Genomic DNA, 21,808 nt, shown 5'->3' with positions numbered 1-21,808 from the left:
AGGATGAAATATATTCAGGATCGAATAGAAACGGAGCTATACGAGGCCACGCCGACTACATATTCTGTTTAGGACGTTGACACAAAGTTCCACGGTGGCTGCATGGGGGACCGAGACTCTCGGTCAGCTGGTCGCCGTACTACACCCATGGTTTTACCCCGAGGAGCGCAGTGCGTTTACTTATGAACGTGTACGGTAGGCCAGCCTCAAAGGCCTACAGGCCCCTCACGAAGATGACTACTATACTTCCGGGCTGCGGTATTTGGTGGCGAGCTGCCTTACTTGTCCATTATCTGGTGTCAACTTGCAGCCACAACTCTGATCTGGATGCCCAGCAGGGAATAGAGTGTATGCGCGTGACATCATCGTACCTGGAAGTTATGCGGGAACGCCCACTGAGTGGCAAAAAAAACTACTTTCTGGCCTTGACAGCCCATTCATCCAAACAGAAAAGTCCTGTCTGATTGCATTAAACAATGTTAAACGCACCAACATTGCAGCTGAACGAAAAGCTTGAATTATCCTCTTTCTATCTGCAAAGTTTTTGTTTCATGAAAATCCACCATAGAAACGTTATGAGCTACTTTCTGTCAAGAAATGCCCTGCAAGTGTCAGAGTTTGGAAGTGCTTGTTTTCAATAACACAACATTTTGCTGCCTCATGTGACATTTAGAAACAGGTGGTACGCAGGACGGTTGAGTGATTTCCAACGAGCGCTTCCAAACGCCAACACATGTTTTGCCACTCAGTCTAGATGAGGGGGCGTGTCCTGATGGGAAAATCATGCATGTGCATACTTTTTATAGAGGCAGTGTGGCAAGACGAGAGCCACTTCAACAGGTACCTGTGGATCCATAAACACACCAAGGTTTTGTCTCCGGAATATCTGTGGATGGACTCAATTGGGGTTTTACATCCCGAGATCAGAATCAAACGATTCTCTTCGGTCATTAAGAACCTTGCCGAGGTAAGACCCAATCAGTGATGGCCAACCGTTAAGGTTGGCTGTAGACAGAGGTTCAATGGGAACTAAGAAATGATATGATATGATTCATGATATGAATATGAACAGCAATGAGTATATGAATAACAGCTAAGATACGACCTGTTTTGTTGCAAATCAATCAAGATTCGCTCCACATCATTGCTCTTTTTTTGCCAATTGGATATTGGAAATACTCAAGTAAAGTAAAAATACCTCAAAACTGTACTTAGTTACTTTACACCACTGCCCCCATTTGATACTCTCTGTAAACATCTCAGTGTTCATTTAATTCGGAGAGCGTACAAATGGAACCAAATGGACCACTCTGAGTAACTTTACCCATCCATAAGGGTCGATTTGGACCCTCATGGTCCCTGCCTCCCCGGACCGGAAGTTGAGAAGCAGTGATTTAGGAGCACGTGATGACAGTGACCTTGAACTGTGACACACATGGGCCTGATCAAAGATGAACACCAAATACTGCATGGAAATCTGATCGCTGGGATGTCCGAAACTGGTGTTCAATTATACTTTCATCATGTATTAAGTATTTACATAAGGTTTTCATTTTGATACTGTATATCCTATTCATTCCCTCCCGTTTAGATAATGACATAATTTATGTCAGATTATTGCTTCACCAGAGAGAGAGAGAGAGAGAGAGAGAGAGAGAGAGAGAGAGAGAGAGAGCGCGCATGTCTGTGTGCCACCATATGTGTGCACAGGAGACTAAATTAAGAATAGGGTCTACTGGATCTTTCAGGACATTGTCTGGTTTTCACCTAAATTGTAAGCTTTGGCTTGTCAAATTACATTCACAAACATGTGCTCATATGTGCATAGTTTCTTATTTGGAAACTCCAGTGAAACTTAGACCAGCTCCCTGAACCATATCTGATTAATGTTCCTCTCGGGTCAAGCTTGAATATATGGTTTGTGTTCTTCAGCAGCAGTATAGTGGGATATCCCGACTTGAACCATGACAAATCATCTAATCACTTAGCTCTCTCTAGTGTACACATTTGAGAACTGCCTGAAGATTCCGTGTTGAACAGTCACGTGGAATTGTAGCCAGGGCTACTTTTTGTGAGAATGTGTGTGTTGCAAACATGCAACAATAAATGTGTGTATAGCCTAAATAGTATGGGTATACTTTATGGTAGTAAATGAATGGTTGTTTAATGCTTACCCCAGTGTACACAATCACAAAGTGTTGCACCGTGTAGATGATGGTTGGCTGAAGGTAATATGTGCTGTTTATCTGTGCAAGCTGAGCTCTCTATTATAGTAAGAGAATGTGTAGCATTGCAACTATAGGGAGAGATTTGTGCAGTGGGAGCTCCAAAACCATAAAAAAAACGTGTGTCGTTTTTCATGTTTTTTTTACCAACATTCTTTCATTGTCAAAAATCATGAAAAATTACATATTATAGTATGACCTTTTCATGGTTTCCAACAATATACTATTATAGTAAAAACGATATAGGCCTACTATAGGCCTTGTTGCTTTTCATAGTTTTCAACGACATACAGTATGTGATTTTCTTAATGATTTTTGACGAAATTATGAAAATAATGAAAAATGACATACTATAGTACCAGTATAATTATGTCTTTTCATGATTTTCATCAATTTGACAATTCAATTGGACCAATGGTTTCCCTGTCTGTCTGTCTGTCTGTCTGTCTGTCTGTCTGTCTGTCTGTCTGTCTGTCTGTCTGTCTGTCTGTCTGTCTGTCTGTCTGTCTGTCTGTCTGTCTGTCTGTCTGTCTGTCTGTCTGTCTGTCTGTCTGTCTGTCTGTCTGTCTGTCTGTCTGTCTGTCTGTCTGTCTGTCTGTCTGTCTGTCTGTCTGTCTGTCTGTCTGTCTGTCTGTCTGTCTGTCTGTCTGTCTGTCTGTCTGTCTGTCTGTCTGTCTGTCTGTCTGTCTGTCTGTCTGTCTGTCTGTCTGTCTGTCTGTCTGTCTGTCTGTCTGTCTGTCTGTCTGTCTGTCTGTCTGTCTGTCTGTCTGTCTGTCTGTCTGTCTGTCTGTCTGTCTGTCTGTCTGTCTGTCTGTCTGTCTGTCTGTCTGTCTGTCTGTCTGTCTGTCTGTCTGTCTGTCTGTCTGTCTGTCTGTCTGTCTGTCTGTCTGTCTGTCTGTCTGTCTGTCTGTCTGTCTGTCTGTCTGTCTGTCTGTCTGTCTGTCTGTCTGTCTGTCTGTCTGTCTGTCTGTCTGTCTGTCTGTCTGTCTGTCTGTCTGTCTGTCTGTCTGTCTGTCTGTCTGTCTGTCTGTCTGTCTGTCTGTCTGTCTGTCTGTCTGTCTGTCTGTCTGTCTGTCTGTCTGTCTGTCTGTCTGTCTGTCTGTCTGTCTGTCTGTCTGTCTGTCTGTCTGTCTGTCTGTCTGTCTGTCTGTCTGTCTGTCTGTCTGTCTGTCTGTCTGTCTGTCTGTCTGTCTGTCTGTCTGTCTGTCTGTCTGTCTGTCTGTCCGTCCGTCCGTCCGTCACTCATTCACTCATTCACTCATTCACTCATTCACTCATTCACTCACCAGTGGTCACCACCACTCAGGCCTATATACTTTCACTAACACATAACGCTTCTCTCAGTCAAAGCTCTCTCTCTCCCTCCAGTGGAAACATTGATACATTACAAGACAGAAGCTGATAATAGAGCCCTCTCCTTTGGTGTACGCGCACTACTTTAATTCCCTCCATTTGATTGGCTTAGGCGCCTGGGCCCTGGCCTCCAGCAGCGTGCTCAACACCAGCAGTGCCGGACTAATTAATTAGTTGGTAACACATGTGAAGGAAGTGTAGCTGCTTGAAAAGCAGAGCTGACAGTGCACTCACTTTACACACACTTCTCTTGTTTGGCACATCCGTATGCAGATTCCATACCTGATAGGCTCTTTTCAGTGTGGCAGGAGATTGTGCTGTGTGTTAAGTATTCAAGATGAAGGTAATTCAAATTATTTTGTCATATTTTCACAGTTTATAAAATTACGTCGAAATATTTGGGCTAAGTATGGACTATGGACGCCTGCTTGTCTATTTAGAATAACATTTTAATTCAATAGTTTACAGTTGCTGGCTAGTTTGACTTACTTAACGTTATGGAAGTAATTACGGTACCTTGTGTTCTCAAATACAAGCAACTTAAGCAAGCAAACATTATCCCCCAGACCCCCACCTTGAGTCTAAGGGAAACCTAGCCTGGGTATACCCCCTCCCTCGCCAGATTTGCATTGGGAAACTATGAAGTTTGTGTTAGACAATTTGCTGTAATGCTGACTTTGTGCCACTTGTCAAGTCGAGGAAGATCTAATTAACAATAAGGCACAGGGGAATAACACATCTTGTTTGATGAATTGAACATGGTGGACCCTCTTGTAAACGAGTGTAATGCTTAATTTCGTCGTCTCCTCACAGTTAACGACAGTCTTTGTTAAGTTTCTTCTTGAAATGTACTGTAATTCTGCAAACTGTTAAACATTTAAATTAATCAATGTATTAATACAAAAAGTGAGGGTTGCCCACTGGGGCTGCCACATGACGTCACTGCTAGGTTATTAATATTGGTGTATTTGTCTTGCAGCTGAACATTTCTTTCCCGGCTACTGGCTGTCAAAAGCTAATTGAAGTGGATGATGAAAGAAAACTTAGAATCTTTTACGAGAAGCGCATGGCTACTGAGGTGCCCGCTGACCCTCTCGGAGATGAGTGGAAGGTAAGAAATAGTATATTAAACGCATGATTATAGTATTTATGGTAATATTGTAAACCAGAAGCCCCTTGGACTTCCCTGTAGTAAAGGGGAGATGGCCTACTGTATGTGTTGCCATGAACTGGAGCTGCTCTACCTTGGTAATGTAGTTGATGGTAGTTTATACATGCATGCATTGCATAACTTCCAAGACCTGCAATATCAGAATTCAGAAACGATAAATGTTATGTTCTAAATTTAGAACATATCACTAGATTTTGTATGCATCATAATGCATGCCTTACATGTCATGTACTGCACATTGTAAGCACACCAGCAGACCCTTTCACTGCCCTGTAGTTAAGGGGGGATAGCGTGTTGCTATAGTAACTGTGGAGCTGCTTTACCAGATGCAACCTGACTTAACCATGTCTGAAGTTGAACTGCATTGCTCTCTCAATCACAAAATCTGAACTCTCAGCTTGGGAGACATTAAACCTAGCAAAGGATAAAATACTAGTTGATGTTGAAATAGTTCTGCAATGTCGGACACATTAATGCAGTACAGTAAATGTTCATGTCATTATCTGCTCATGCAGGGCTATGTGGTGCGCATCAGTGGAGGCAACGACAAACAGGGCTTCCCAATGAAGCAGGGTGTGTTGACCCAGGGCCGTGTGCAACTTCTGCTCTTCAAGGGCCACTCCTGCTACCGCCCCCGCAGGACTGGCGAGCGCAAGCGCAAGTCTGTGCGTGGTTGTATTGTCGACGCCAACCTCAGCGTTCTCAACTTGGTCATCGTCAAAAAAGGTAATGCACTTATATAGGTTATTTTTGCAATTTGAACCTTGTCTGACATGAGAAATGAAACATTGACATGTCAACTTTTAGGCTTGATGTGGTTTGCTACTAATGGTTCCTGATTGCTTGGCGCAAGTAAAGGTGTCTGCAATCGCCTCCAAATTACTAAAATGGCGAGCTATGCTAGTTTACGATGGAGTTCTTACTGTTCGTATGCAACTTTAGAATGTGAAATTTGAGCTTTGTAGATTATCAATAATAATCACACTGCCTATATCATTTTTTTTTTTTTTTTTTACTTTTCTGACTTTCATGTCCTGTACTGTCCTGTACTAACTTGTGTGTTTCTCACTCAGGTGAGAAAGAAATTCCAGGACTGACTGATGGCACTGTACCACGTCGCCTGGGTCCCAAGAGGGCCAGCAAGATCCGCAAGCTCTTCAACCTGTCTAAAGAGGATGATGTGAGGCAGTACGTGATCAGGAGACCTGTGAAAAAAGAAGGTGAAATTTGCTACCATGTTCTGTCCAGCATTATGACAGTATTTAAGTCCGACGTCATTTTGTAGTGCTGCGTTACGTCCGGGTCCAAGTGGCACCAGATCCCGTCCGCATCCCAGTGTAAATAGAATATCTAAACGTGTGAATCTTTTTACACTTGCGTTATTTTTCAGAAAGGAAGCCATTGAGGGTTAAAATGGGTCTTAATGCTTCCAACTCAAGTGTCTGACAACAAAAATATATGATGTGGAGACAATAAAGACTATTATTATTGAAGGTGGCAACAGTCCATTTACTCTAATATTTCGGGGGCATATTTAGAATGTGTGCAGGCTTGAGTATGTTGAATCTAGTTTGCATTAATGAGGATGTAGTTGACCCAATGAAATAAAATGGCCATAGTATTCCATGTGGGGCAGACGGCCTGTCACAGCCAGATTTGGGAGAGCAGCGCAGCTTTGTTGTTGCGGTAAAATGAGACATTCGTGGTTGTTTTCGTCTCAGATTTAGTCCGACGGAGCGTCACAGTATAACTCTATGGGGACATAAAAGTAGGACCCGGAAGTATCTCAGGAGGGGGCGCTCACGTCACAGCTAAAATACTGAATGGGTACAAATTGTATGCCTGTATTGCTCAAGCACCAATGTTTAGTGTGTTCTTTGAGCCTCTACTTGGTTACTGGAGTCACCAGGGGTCTATAATTGCATCATCAGTGGAACATGGTAACGGCGGGTCCTGATGCAGGATACTTTACTCTCAATCAGGCAAGAAACCCAGAACCAAGGCACCCAAGATCCAGAGGCTGGTCACACCTCGCGTGCTACAGCACAACAGGCGCCGCATTGCACTAAAGAAAAGGCGTGCCCTGAAAAACAAAGAGGAGGCCTCGGACTATGCCAAGATGCTGGCCAAGAGAATGAAGGTATGTGAAATAAATCGGCCAGTCATTGAGTTAAAAAGTTTGGTTGCTGTCAATTTTCATTCCCATGCATCCTACAAAACTACTGCAGGGCTTCTGTCATATACTTGGTGCAAATCACAATTTGTACAACTGTGCGATCATGAACTGTCCTGCAACTGTATTTGACCGACATGTTTTTGTTGTACAAACAGGAGGCCAAGGAGAAGCGGGCAGAACAAATTGCCAAGAAGCGCCGCATTTCTTCTATGAAGGCAGTCGCCTCAAAAGCATCCACATCAAAAACTGAGTGAAGAAAATTACTGATGTGCACCACAACCCAGCAAGATGTTTGTGCTGAAATTAATAAAACTAGTCTGAAATAAACATGTCTGCTAAATTCTTTCCCCCACTTTAGTTGTGAGTTTGTGACTGTAATATTAGCACAAACCAAGACATTGAAGGCTTATGGCTTGATTTATACTTGGTTGCGCACCGAAAGTGACTGAGCTACAAGCTTGCAACATGTCTGCTCATATATGTCTCAGTCTGGAACTTGTAGATTTTTCTGTGCACCCAGTATAAATCACATCTAGGATTTAAATGTGTATATTATGACTGAGATGGATTCATAATCCAGTGTTAAGAGGGTAAATTTGAAACTGTTTTGACGGTATACTCTTCTGCATTGGTTTCAAGGGTCTCTTTTGCTTCCTTGAGGTTTTATATTCCCCCCCCTCCCCTGGATCCTGTAGGTAGGTCAGGAGATGGTGGCATGTTTCAGAGTATATCTCAAAACGAGGTGGTATTCTATTTGTTGCTGGTTTCATTGCTTACAAAGTCAAACTGTATTTTTGCATCCAGTTCCACTACAAAACACTTGCAAAATCTATCCACAAGTGGTTTTGGGTTTGTGAGCAGCTACAGATTTGTATTACACGTATCTTAACGGGTGGTTTCTTCATTTGACTCTAGATAATGTTTGTATTTACAAGTTCCCATATAGATTTCTGTCAATCTTCACCTGGTATGACTAACTTCTGACATTCAATTAATTGCAGTTGGAGGGTGATTATGGTGATTATTACCACTTGCAGGTTCATCTTTTTTAGTTTTTATATCTTATAGGATATTCTCTTCCTGGAATGTTAGCATTTTGGAAAGCCATTGTTCTTGGAATTGCATCAATGACTAGTTTGAACCATGACCAAACCTGTCTACCTATAATTGGTAGGCACTGGGTTTCCAAAATGTCCACAGCCCTGCTCTGAAACTGGGCAAGCAAACCAAAATGGTACCATCTTAATGTGCATTAATGAGGACCAAATATGAAGTTTAAGGTTGAAAATGGGTGAAGAGTTTCTTTCATTTCCCCTTTTGTACCGTCCCAACCAAGAAGCTCATTTGAGGGTACATCGACATACAGAGGATGTGCTGCACTATATAAGTATATATAACACGAATCCATTCACTACAGAATGGAATTGGAATTACTACAAAATAAACATTTCACTGTTAAATTCTTTATTAGAATTTGATGCTTCAGTTTATACTGTACATTGAAGAAAGAGGCACATCCACTGCAGGTGCGGGACCAGTCCACACTAACTTCGTGAAGCTCCCAGTTAAGGCTTTATTATAGATTAACGTTTTGACACATTCTTCATCAGACATTCTAATGAAGGTGGTTTATGTCCATTCCTTTTCATTGGTTTGTGATCTGTAATGTGGAAAATGTTTATAATTTAATGTTAAAATAAGCTGGTAAAATAAATCTGTTGAAATAATTTACAGTGCTGTAAGACTTCATACCGTGGCTGTTCAATGTCCTCGAACTCATACATAGTCTGGATTTACTACAACATGACGTCACGAGCCACGGTGAAGAGCAAACCACCGCTCAATGTTATTTCAGCTCCGGTGGTCAGCTCACCACCGGAGCGGTGGTCACCTCATCACCGAAAATCCAGACTATGAATAGGCCTTAAGTGTTTCAGGCAAGAGTGTAGCAACTATTAAATGAGGTGTATCCTAGACCATTCTGCCTGAATAATCGAACATTCCACATTACTCAATACTTGCAATATAACAGCACAGGTGGTAATTATTACACTGTGCTCAAGCTTGCTTTCATGGCTCTATTGCTGACTAACCGGACTACTGTAGAGTTCAGTTGTGTACAAAAACATGATAGTAAAGGATGCTTCTGATAGGCCTTTACCAAGGACAGCCACAATGGTGCGTATTACACCCATATCTGAAGGAAGCAAGTGTATAATTAATTTGACAGTGCATACTTGCGTCCTAGATTCATCAATAGTTTTATTCTCATTCAGAATCAGACCACACCATTGTGCAAACATTACAGTACAAGGGACATTATGAAATATCTGAATATTTGATCAAATCATTATTGTATATTGGTAGAAATCAAAAAATACCTTTTGGAACAAACAGGTTAATAAAAAGACTAGTTAGTAGCAATGCCCCAGCCTCACCAGGTTTCCTGCCAAACTTGTTCAGGAAGTAATAGACACAAACCTTTCCTGGAATTTCGATTGAGGCAAATATAATCTGTGTAAAGTATGGGTTTAACCCAAACCCAGTTAAATTCAGACTTATCCCATAATATGTACATGCAACTCCAAACCTGAAGAGTGGAGAAGACAGTTTCTGTGCATTAAAACTAGCATGTATTATTTGCTGCGAATATTCAACCAATATTGACCAATGGCAAATGCATATCAAAGTCTTCATAAATAGCCACATGATTCTGACTCTTTCAAAAGGGCTGTGATCATGACAATCACACAATAGTATCCCGCTATATGGCATTGTTACTTACCATACTATCCCTGAACATATGGCAAGTTTTCTCATATTTGGAGTTCTCACAACATCCAGAAATGTGTACTTTTTATCACCTCTTGCAACACTCTCGTTGTCTAAAAGGGCCTGTGAATAAACAATAGACAAAAAATTAATTGTTAATAATATATAATATAGGATTGGTTTAGGTTGCTGGGCTTCTTCTCACTCCCAGGTGTTATGCATGATCATTACTCAATTAATTTTGTATATATTTGTTCTGCTTTCTGTATTATTTTGCATGATGAAGACGTAACGGTCGAAACGTGCCAATAAAATAAAGTAAGTCAATGGAGCTCTAAAAAAGTCTGCTCATGTTCTTTCTCCCTAATAATAATAATAATACAATTTATATAGCACTTTTCTGAGTACTCAAAGGATGCTCATTCCGTTGAAAAATCTCATGACAAACATGATATATGATGTGGATAATGAACTAACAACAGCAAACACCAATGATGACACGTAAGATACCAATAGTGTCTTCCTTCGACCATATCTAGACAAAGAAATACATTTTACAAGGTATATGTGGTTAACACTTAAATGTGGGTTGCTAATCCCATCCTGAACTGGAACCCCAACAGCAACCCTCTGTTCCTGATAATGATTCCTAAAGACACCTCCATCATCAAGATTGCTGAGATCACAGTGGTGAGAGGGAATGGCCGCTATGACGTTATTCAATAGAAAGTGACATGGCAAAGTAATTCGAGAGAAGCTCTGAATCAAGATAATCATGATTTGGAATTTCCCAAATCCATCAATGTCTGAAAGTACATTGTCAAACTGCATCTTCCAAAACTTGGCTACAGTTGCAGGGGAATTGTTCAACAACTTCTGAGTTGGCTGCTCTACTTTATGCTGATGGTGTGTGTTACACTGAGTAGGAGGTTCCTGCAGAGACAGAGACAATGTTTTATGCTGTAGTTTTTAACTTAACTAATCAGCCTAAGATTTCATGCCCATTAAATTAAATGTTGAATTTCAACAGTCACAGTAAGAAAAGTCATAACAATATCAAGGATTAAAGGACTTACAGATATGTCCAGCAAGATTTGGAAAAAAATTGTAAAAAAATATTTCTATCTTCAGTTCAGTAGATTTGGCTGTAATCCCTAAAAATGTATCAGGCTGCAGTTGATTCAGATCACTGCTGCTCAGATCCTCATTAAGACAAGAAAGTGGATCACTCTAGTTCTTTGCATCTTTGCATTGGCTTTGTGTCTGTTAGGTCTGCTTTCTGTTCCCAAAGTCAAAACTAAACGTGGCAAAGTCAGTTGTTATGCAAAACATAATATATCCAAACATAGATTGTGCATTACATTCTCCCATTCATACAGTGGCATGCACAGATAGACTAGACACTAGGGGGTGCTAGAGCACCACCTGCCCTTGCCCTCTGGACAGCAATGTGCCCTTTTGAACAAAAAGGGAAAATAATTGTACAGTGTACAGTATGTGGACCATGGTGACATTGATCAATTATTAAAAAAATATCTTCTAATAATTTAATTAAAACTTCTAATTTATGCCCCAAAATCTATAAATCTCACACCATTAAGGCAACCGACCGGTTCCACGCACTGCACAAGGTTCCTTTTTTCACTTGAGCACCTGCCCCTCTAAATGTCTGTGCACGCCACTGATAATCTGGATTCTAGTTTAGAGTAGAGTAAAGAGGTGTCCATGTTATACCACTTAAACTTGACGTAAACTGGACATGAGTTGGATCTGTACCTGGGCTGTGTTGTGAACTTGTAAATCTGCTATTTTTGGCTAATGTTCCCTCTAGAATTTGGATGCTGGGGTTCAAGTGGTTAAAAGATATGGAACTAATCAAGGATTGTCTGTCACACCCCTTCCAAACACAGATACGTATTGTGTCCCCAGCAGACAGACATTGTCCTTAAGTATATAAATGTCTTTAATGCACAGTATACACCTGCTGCTATGCTCACACATACCTTTCTACCCTATCTCAGGTTCATGTGGGTAGAGTGGCCGGTAGAACGACCGACATGGCAACTGTGAGGTTCCCAGTTCGATCCCTGTGGGCTCCCCCAGAGTTGGTGTCAAAGTGTCCTTGAGCAACACTCTGAACCCCTAATTGCTCCTGCAGGTTGGTGGCTTGCATGGTTTCCTCCGCCATTTGTGTGTGTGTGTGTGGCTTTCGATAAAAGTGCTACCATTTCCCATTTTATTTACCATGTATGTGTAAATATGTAGATTTTTGACTCCCCTTGTCCCCCCTGGTCTTATTCTGATTCTAGTTTACAATAGCCTATAGCTATACAAATTACTTTTAAGTCAAGTAGCCTATAGGCAACAATGCAGTTACCATTATAGCCTATCTCAAAATCAAAATGGACATATAGACTCAGAGAGCTGACTCCCAGTTAAAGCATGTCTTTCTTACTGGGGCATAGAACTATTCTTAAATTAAAGGCACTTGTAAATGCACTTGAAAATGTGCCCTTTTCTGGGGTTTGAGCCCCTGACCCCTCAAGTGCTCTCTGCACGGCCCTGTCCCTGCAGACAAAACAAAAAACTGTAGCCTATTATATAGTAGGCTACCACTGCATTTCTGGGAAAAGGTCCGTTTATTTCTGTGTTTTATAAGTAATAACATTTTTATTGATTGAATAGTTTATTAGACAATGTATAAACAGCAACAGCAGTACAGTCAAACATTCAGTCAGAAAGGGATAGGTAGTGCGGTCGTGTTTCCATGTAGGCTCTATGCAATCAATTCATAGACAACAATATCATCACAGGTAAAAACAACAAAAAATCATCACAGTAAAAATAAAACACATTTATAAACATAGTATAAAAAGACATTGTCCTGAAAATAAAAATGTCTGGGAGTGCAGGGATGTCATGCAACCACCAGGCGGCGACTTATCACCTTTCCTCGCTTGTTCACAGCCAGGAGGTCACAACTTTCTTCATAGCTGATTTCAGATTCAACTGTACAGTATGTGTATCTGTATGGCCTATAATTTAAAAAACAACAATCACAACATTGAAAAATGTTATCAGTGTTCAAGTTTTAATGACTTATTTATTTTTACATTATAGGCTATAATACATGTATGTCATTGTCTTGTCCAGCACAGCATATAAGGCTTGCAAACCCTTACACAAATCCTTATCAGGGTTGACACAGTACTCCACAATCATTGTTTAATTTGGAACCCATAATAATGGAGAGAATAAATCACATTCTTAAATTTGCATGAACAGACATTTAAACAGTTTGTTTATTACAGAACTAAGCTGGACCAATGACGTATACGGGACCAGTTTATTGGTTTGACCAGTTTACAGTTGAGACACAAATTGGTGTTAAGGGTTTTTTTTATTATCCTATTCCTATTTGTTTGCTTTTCTCTGGCGCCAATCCTTTGGATTCTGACTGTCCCGGCCATCACCTGCGCGCGGTTTCGGCTGGTTTTCGCTCGCTAGTGAACGGTCCATGCAGTGACTAGGGCTATGGTACCCCCCCTCCCTCTGCCCCCTAGGGCTAAGGGCAGTGGTTCCAAAAGTGGGGTCCGGGGACCCCCAGGGGTCCTTGAGGGAGTTCCAGGGGGTCCCCAGCAAAATGATAGTTTGGAACCAAATGGACCCTTGACTTAGGGTCTGTAACTCTCCAAGAGATATAAATAAGAATTGCCATTAAATGGGGGTAGACTACGCTGCACGTGCACTAGGTTGCCTAATGCATGTCAAACTGGGGGTCCTTGAAATTAAACGGGTTGAGAATGACTGCTGGAGCTGTAAAACCTTTCTCTTATGGGGGTCCCTGGCATATAAGGGCTAATTAGTGTCAATTTGGGGGTCCTTTATTTGGTTCCCAAACTTTTTCATATCAAGGACTCCTTGATATGAAAAAGTTTGGGAACCAACTAAAGTCTCTATGGGGCAATCAGAGTGCAGACGACATGGTTGCCATGTCCTATCAACAACACAACACACCACACCACTCGCAGTCCTGCACTCTTTCTGGGGAGGTGATGTATTAATACTAATTGTGTAAAACTTTAGCCATAATAATGCTATAGCTGCGTTCACACGGGCAGATGCAAAGGAGCACGGTGTATTTGCAGCTGTTGTAGCTTTTGCACTTGCTTGCAGCAGCTACAAACGTACGGATCATCATGTATCTTTGCAACGTCATGACATGATGTCGCTGGCTTCAGTGGCTTCCATTGACAATGAATGATAAGAGTGGTATACTGCATCGTTTCATGCAACATGGCAGTGCCTGTCTGTCTTCTGTTTAGATCAGAGTGAGTAAAGTAGAAATAGGTTTAGATTTAGACAAGCAACTATATCCAGACCGACGTATTTATTTCAAATTTAGCAGTGTCTTGCTGACATAAAAAGATAATTATGCATACTAGTAGACGTAGTTATTGTAGTTAATTTGTACTGTGAAGCATTAGCACTTAGCACATAAGTGCTAATGCTGCAGTGCAGCCAGCCAGTGCAGCAACCCGGTTGGAGACAGGCCACGCCTTCCTGCCAAGGCCAGCCAATCAAGTTTGGCTCATAACTGTCGCTGCTGTTTTTGCGGCCAATCGTCACGCGGTATGCAAACGAGACAGTAACAACAGCATTGTCCTGGAGAATTTCATGAGAAGTTACCAGATTTTGTTCCTCAGTTGTGAAGAACAGACGGATCAGAGCGTACGTGCACGGTGCTCGTCGACATACTACATTTACAGCCATCGATCATCAGTCAGCACTATAGCCTGCTCTCTGGGACGTGCAGTGGATCTTGGATTTTATATGTACAACATGACGTTTGAGGAACTAAATGGGGATTACTCTCAAGAAAGGTAAGCAGACATCCATGGAATGAGAGATTACATTAGACATAGACATAACACATGTCCAGCCCGGCGTGCCGGCCCGGCCCGGCAGTGAGAGAGTGTACAGAGGACTTTTTCGTTTGTCGACATGCGGGCGGCCCGTGCACATTATTATGCGTTAATTAATGCTTAAAGTGGGAAAAAAGTTGTCACCATTTGCAAAATAGTATAGGCAGTATTGCAGTCGATATGCAGCATCGTGACACACTGAATATCAGAAGTTCTCTTTTGTATGAAATATTCGAAGGACACTCTTTCTCTGCTGAGCCTGCACTGTCACGAGGTATACTTCCACAGCACGCGAAAAACTTGCACGTTTGCCCGAGATAACATTTCTATGGTTTACCGTACAACTTTAAATTAAAGTAGAGGATTTCCTTTTTTGTCTTTTTTGCAAGTGATTTCGCCTGCAAAATGTGTTATTTTACATGACCAGAGTTGGGGTCCGTTACTCATAAAAGTAAGGCACTACATATTACATATTACTTTTGAAAAAAGTAATGCCTTACATTACTTTATTACTCCCTGGAGAAAGTAACTAGTTACATTACTCGTTACATTACTTTTGCGTTACTCCATAAAATCGCCTGAGATGCATTGTCAAATAATTTGCACTGAACTGCCACACAACAATATAATATTTAGTTTGGGGTCTGTGAGGCCAAATCTCATCAAATGGTGGTCCATGGCTAAAATGCAGAATACATACTGGACCTTGATATGAAAATGGTTGAAAACCACTGTACCACGTGGTTCTAGGCAAATATTAACTTTCCCAACAATATATATTCAAATAAAATAATGAGACTGAGATAAATCAGTAGACTATAATTATGTTCACAGTGCTTTAGGATCCCTTTCTTTATGATGTGGAGTCCCCTGCTCCATTGCTCATTAAATGTAGTTTTTCATTTCGGCATATTTGGTTTATTTATCTCTACATTAACTAACTAGTGATTGTGAGAGCACACGTTCTACAACAAACAAACAGTGTTGCCAGGTTTTAGAAGAGAAACAAGCAGCCATGTCTATGAAAACAGCCCAAAAGAAGCCTGACTGGGCTATCATAAAACAAGCCCAAAGTCGCTTGTAATAAGCGGACATGGCAACACCCCAACGCCTGCTCTGTCTCTGTGACAGTGGGGAGACTGGGAGCTCGAGCTTTCTGTGCAGCGGAAAAGTGCTACGGAGATTTTAATACAGAGACGACTTAAATGACAGTTATGACACAAGCACTGTAGGCTATATCACAAAAAAACGGACAATGATGTGTCCGGCCAGAGGTTGAGTTGGGAGGAGGAAAGGTGGGTCTAAAACCGGACGTCTGGCCACCCTACGAGTCCACGACAGTAACGAAAAATGCTGTGCTGCTGATGATCTGACACCGGTTTGACATGTTCTAGTCCGTACTGCGTAGCCTACTGCGTTGCCAGCGCACCATTAGTGTTCATGTTCAACTCATCTCCGTTGTGTGCATTATTCTCTAAAGCAACACTGCTGAAAGCAGCCACATGATGCAAGTAGCGAGTAACGGCAGCGCTAAAGCGACCAGTAACTGTAGTGTGATTATCAATTTTGGAGGAGTAGTGTCGTTATATTACTCGCTACCGACCAAAGTAGTGTCGTTACAGTAACGATATTTTCCGTTACTCGTTACACCCAACTCTGTACATGACAAACCACTTCTCGTCTTGTCACTTCCACCGGGTGCAGGCTATAGCTAGCAAAGCCTAGCATGACCAGACACAGCTGCACAAAGCAAAAAATGCTGGAATGCGTGATTTTATTTAACTTTAAGTTGTTACTAATACTGACATGTATTCTTCATTTTGTGTTACAGAATGGATTCTGTGGCGAAAGCATTGGAGGAGGTCCTCAGTACCGCATTGCCACAAGGCTGCATAACTGTTGGTGTCTATGAAGCAGCCAAGTCACTCAATGTGTAAGTGTACTTATCAGATAGAACACACCAAGTCCACACTTCTTATCAAGAGCATGGTTGTTTCGGATAATTTGCGACTTTTACTGTAAAACTAGGAGCCATTAAACTGCACCACCCTGGAATTAGTCATACACACACACACACACACACACACACACACACACACACACACACACACACACACACACACACACACACACACACACACAGATATATAATAATAATAATTGTGAAAGGATTAAACATGAGATTATTGTAGTCATTCATCTGCAAATGTGCAAAAGAACTAAAGTAACACTGTTTTTCTTCCACCCTTCAGAGATCCTGATAACGTGGTCCTTTGCATTCTGGCCACAGATGACGACGACGTGAAAGACGTGGCCCTCCAGATCCACTTCACACTCATTCAGGCGTTCTGCTGTGAGAATGACATCAACATCCTGAGGGTGAACAACACCAGCCGCCTAGCAGAGATCCTTGGTGTCGGTGGAGGGGGGAAGCAGACTGGAGGAGAGCCCATGGACCTGCACTGTGTCCTGGTCACTGTAAGTGCCAATTCTCTTCGCCCCCTCTTCCTTCTATGTGGAATGAGCCGTTTATGAATTAATATCAAGGCATTTTGTCTGTAATATTGCTGTTTATGTAATTGGTTGAGTTTGTAGTCACATGTGCAGGAGGACAAGCAAATTCATAATTAATTACAGGACTTCATGTGGTAATCAGGCTCATGTGAAATTGCAGCATTGTTCAATTCCCTTTAAACCGTGTTTTATTACACTGTGGCCTTGCAACTGCCATTTCCAAGCATGTGAGTTTAACTAAGCATGTGTCCTTACTATAAAGGACATGCCAGAACATGCCCTCGTGCACAGCTGAAAACATTTACTTACTTACAACTGCTCCCCTTCACGTGATTTGTGGGGAATATCAGCATATGGTATTTCTTTGTATGTCACCTGCAAAATCCCATGTACTACACCTGCAAATTATTAAAGCTATCGTCTTTTCTCCCATTTTCTTGATTTTATCAGAGCCCACATGCTTCACAGTGGAAGGACCCTGCTTTGAGCAAAGTGAATCACTTCTGCAGGGAGAGCCGGTGTATGGACCAGTGGGTGCCCATCATTAACTTACCTGAACGATGAACAGCCTCGCTACCAGCAGCGGCAAAGAGAGCATTCATGGTTCTGTTATCTGCATAGGAAGAGCGGTGTGAACACTGATGGACCCGTTGCCACCATGGGGTCAAATCCCAAAGAATTGCTTGATGGGATAATGAAACCGCAGCACCAAACTGAACGAATTTGGAGGAATAACGATGAGGACCCTGCAATCTTGAAGGGGATGTGTTGAATAATCAAATGGGCATGGCTTTCCCAACGGGTTCAGGACTGTCAGGGAGTTGTGACACTTGGCCTTGGAAACCAGACAAGACGACAAGGCACTTTTTTTATTAAGGCAATAAAAAGCCTCTGTGCTTGTTAATGTAAAGGAGGACACTGTATATGGAATATAACATGTATTTGTGTGGCAAGGCACCTGTGGCAAAAAAGTGGAGAGAAACTTGAGCACTGTGGTTGAGGGGGACGAAGGCCTTAGAACCTATCTCCACTTAAACAAAAGCACTTGTTGAAACACTGGACTGTTGAAATTTCACATTCATTTACATTGTTGATGTTACAATTGTTTGTTATTATTATTTTTATATATATTTTATATATTATATTTAAAAAGGGAAGGGCTAAATATCCAATGAACAGTGAAGAATATGTTCTGTGTGTTCAGTGTTTCAGGTGCCAGCTGGTTTTTAAGTGGCACAGTTGTTTTCTACAAGTTAAGTTATTTCTAATGATATTTAAGTGTATTTATGTTTCTTTTTTTTTTTTTACTCTTAAATATTTGCAAATTCTTATAAAAGACACAGTTGGCATTGTGTTCAATAAAAAATAGTTTTGGAACCAGAGCTTAAATGGCTTCTTTCCTTGTCCTTTCATTTTGCATTTCTGGAAATGTAACAAAGCAGAGGTGAATCCCAATCCCCTCCCCCCCCCCCCCCCCTTTTCCCCAGCAAACAGTTGTAAAGGGGAGTCACGTGTGGATCAGAGGGGTCACGCTGTCCTTGGTGACATCTCTGTGCTGGAAGCAGAACAATAATCCTTGTCGTTCTCTGCTGTGGGTTTTGCCTGGGTCAGCAGGACCACACTCATTCATCCGCACAGATTCCCCTTTCACTCAAACCCAGAGATTTGTTGGGACAATTTAGCCAGGTGATTTCTTTGAATAGAGCCTATTTTTGACTGTTATGTGTGCCCTGATGATGAGACAAGAACAACTGAATACACAATTATTAATGCTTTACTAAAGAAGTGCATTTTCATTTTCAGTGCATGTTAAACAGAACCAACATTTAAATTTCATATACTGTGGATATTCACATAATAAATCACATACTGTATATAACTGGACATATGTATTTTGCATAATTCAAACTGCATTTGGTGAGGTTACAATGGTGTTCAAGCTTTTACCAGCCATTTCTTGACTTGCTCTGGACTTTAAAATGGAATGAAAGGTGTGGCTTACAATACATGCCTGGAATTTCTAAAGTTGGTAAATGAGATGATAGCATGCAACCGGGTTGCTTACTTAATGCTCTGTCACATGACGGTGTCATGCAAAGTGGTGTAAAGCAACTAGTACATTTACTTAAGTATACAATTTTGAGGTATTTACTGTACTTCAAAATTTCAGTACTTTTCTACTCCACTACATTTGAAATGGGACATTCTGCATAATGAGTACTTTTACTTTTGATATTTTAAGTACATGCCAACGCTTTTGTTAATTTTGAATTCCAGACATTCACTTGTAACAAAGTATTTCAGTATATTGCAGTATTGAATGCTTTTACTTCAGTAAAACATTTGAGTACTGTTTTCCACCACTGCTATTGTGTCACATGCAGTGTTTGCTGGCCAATGTCACAGTCAGGCAATGTGATGTAAGGCAGGCATTCCCCGTGGTAAGTCGTAAGTGCAGAATCATGGTCACGAGAAGGGGAGCCTCGCCCACGGTATCTAACCTTTAATCAGAGAGACACACTACTGTACACTGGACTCACCTTGAGATTCCACATGATGGAAAAACAATATGACTTGATGTTCTCAAAGCTTTATTAGCGATGTGTCATATATCACCGTGACCCGAAGAGCATGGTAATTTAACACGTCAAAACACACACAAAAATGTAATATAGGAAGGAAAAAAACCCAGATGAGACTAAACTATCACATTCTCACCACATTCCATAACTTTCTCATACTGCATTCCTATAGTGACATGTCCGATAGTTCTGGTGTCCTTTAAAAAGGCCAAGACAACAATGTTGTTCTCTTGGGTACTGTGTTAAAGGTCAGGCTCTGCTGGTATCCTCAGCCGTGTGACTGAAGGTTGTGACACTGACTGATGTCATGTCATGTGGTATAATGAACCAGGGGGAAAGGTTATTTTAAGACAGGATGGCTGATCTAGTGTTGTGTTTGGCACTTTCTTTCCCACTGAATCCCTCTTGCACTGACTTCCGTCACAAGGGAATGGGCATTTGCTGAAAGGAGGCATTTTGCATTTCTGCGCCCCTTGATCATCAAATATTATACACAAATATTTATTAAACAATAAAATAAGCCTGCTCCTAGCAGGCAGCCCATGGCTATTTTAATGTTCCACCCCTGGGCATAATCACTATGATCAGTACTAATAGTATGTTATACTTAAATACATTAGCTATGATTATCTTAACCACTTGCACCTGCAGTGCAACACGTTGCGAACTTGTAGCTCTGCAGATTTTGTTTAAAATTATAGACTGAATAGTCCATTGTACAAATTTTGCATGCGTTTGACACATACATACAATAACTAAATATTATAGGCCTATTATCATATGTTTTATTTTAAAATCACAACTAGTCCATTCATCAGGGATCAATACATCCAATTTGTATATTACTAGTGAGGTGATGTCATGTGCGCTGCTCAATATGAGGTCATCCTTTGTCTCATCAATTCAGATATCACAAATCAATGTAGCTCTCCCATTTGAAGTACATATCAAGAGAAGATAGTGCTGTAGCGAATTAACTCAAAATAGGGAAATTACTGTTTGTACAGTTGACTGTACAAACAGTACACTGAGTACAGTACAGTAATTTCCCTATTTTGTTCAAAAACAGCATGCAACCAACGTACATGTTAGTGCAAAGTGAAGTTGCACAAATACTAACTACACTGCAACCTTTCAATGGGAGATGTGGCTTTATCTGATGGAGCACTGCAGACTTTGAGGTTTAAAGAGTAAAGACTGACCCTCCTCACCCCAACATCCCGCCCCAAAGTGCCATTTGGGCAGTCAGTCAAATGACTTTATAGGCTGTCCTGTCTGTATAGCTCTATATGGGTAATGGGAACTTCCGAAAAAAGCAGAGGTGCTGCTTGGTTCACGTACTGTGCCAACACCTTCGCTCACACATTACCCCCCACACAGCCTCATCCTCTGCTTGCCCCCCCCCCTCTGCCTGCCTCCCCCCTCCCCCACATCAGCACATTCCAGTACACACTGTAACTACTCAGGCAGATTTTGAACAGAGGCACGCTGTCAGTGGGACTTGCCTGCCAGGCCCACTGGCGTACGCTTCCCTATCATCATCCTCCTCGCATTGCTGCACAATGAGAGATAGGATTTTGCCATGTAGTCTAGTCCCTGTGGAGGGTCACATGCCGCATGCCTTTTTGGGTGCACCGGATCCATGCTTATTATGCACAGCATTCTGCCCCACATTAGCACATATTTTGGGAATGTCACAACTTTGTGCAATATGCTTTGCATATACATTTTTGGGGGTTTCGTCAATCCACTGTGGAGCTGATCTTTTTAGCACATGACAAAGAGAACATGTATTATGCTATCTTGCAGTGTTGGACAGTAATGTAGCCTCTCTTAATGTGCCGAACATTGTCCTGAATCCTCCATACACAATACCATTAATGCACCTGTAGCACAGTTGAACAATACCATGTCATTGAAACAACACCTCACAGTATTTAAGATCGTCCTCACAATAGGCAATCCAACAATGCCATGTCCCTATATCTCACTCTATGCATGAGAAAATATGAGTAATAAATAGCCAGTGTTGTGCATTTGTAACAATAGCTGACGGTGGATAATATTATTACTATTTGATCGCCCTTTTG

The 21,808-nt window shown here is 41.4% G+C and overlaps 2 protein-coding genes across 3 annotated transcripts in view; both read left to right on the top strand.

The window, feature by feature from the left end:
- LOC308325289 (small ribosomal subunit protein eS6-like) overlaps positions 1-7,198 on the top strand; it is a 97,672-nt gene extending 90,474 nt beyond the window's left edge. Inside the window, exons 1-6 of one of the 2 annotated variants that reach the window (XM_080777773.1) lie at positions 3,814-3,921; positions 4,558-4,689; positions 5,265-5,475; positions 5,823-5,969; positions 6,732-6,889; positions 7,081-7,198. In XM_080777773.1, coding sequence (XP_080633899.1) covers positions 3,916-3,921; positions 4,558-4,689; positions 5,265-5,475; positions 5,823-5,969; positions 6,732-6,889; positions 7,081-7,179 — 753 coding nt within the window. In that variant the 5' untranslated portion in view covers positions 3,814-3,915 and the 3' untranslated portion in view covers positions 7,180-7,198. Of the gene's footprint in view, positions 1-3,813; positions 3,922-4,557; positions 4,690-5,264; positions 5,476-5,822; positions 5,970-6,731; positions 6,890-7,080 lie in introns of those variants that run through there. The other variant, XM_080777772.1, reaches the window with a different exon arrangement.
- Positions 7,199-14,346: 7,148 nt separating this feature from the next.
- LOC308325322 (growth arrest and DNA damage-inducible protein GADD45 alpha-like) lies at positions 14,347-18,518 on the top strand. Its single transcript, XM_080777811.1, has 4 exons — positions 14,347-14,580; positions 16,454-16,555; positions 16,875-17,100; positions 17,587-18,518. Exons 1-4 carry the CDS (start codon positions 14,375-14,377, stop codon positions 17,698-17,700), a joined length of 648 nt encoding a protein of 215 aa, XP_080633937.1. The 5' UTR covers positions 14,347-14,374; the 3' UTR covers positions 17,701-18,518.
- Positions 18,519-21,808: the final 3,290 nt, after the last annotated feature.

The sequence above is a fragment of the Protomyctophum bolini genome, assembly GCF_963924005.1.
Source record: "Protomyctophum bolini genome assembly, chromosome: 12".
Classification (NCBI taxonomy): Eukaryota; Metazoa; Chordata; class Actinopteri; order Myctophiformes; family Myctophidae; genus Protomyctophum; species Protomyctophum bolini.
The sequence above is the reverse complement of the archived record's forward strand: the minus strand, read 5'-3'. Positions and strand labels throughout refer to the sequence as shown.

Bases quoted from the DNA above. Each gene is read 5' to 3' on its own strand.
- LOC308325322 (XM_080777811.1), top strand. From the start codon at position 14,375: ATGAGAAGTTACCAGATTTTGTTCCTCAGTTGTGAAGAACAGACGGAT. The intron at 16,556-16,874 runs GTAAGTGTACTT...TCCACCCTTCAG, and splicing joins GCAGCCAAGTCACTCAATGT to AGATCCTGATAACGTGGTCC. The intron at 17,101-17,586 runs GTAAGTGCCAAT...TGATTTTATCAG, and splicing joins TGCACTGTGTCCTGGTCACT to AGCCCACATGCTTCACAGTG.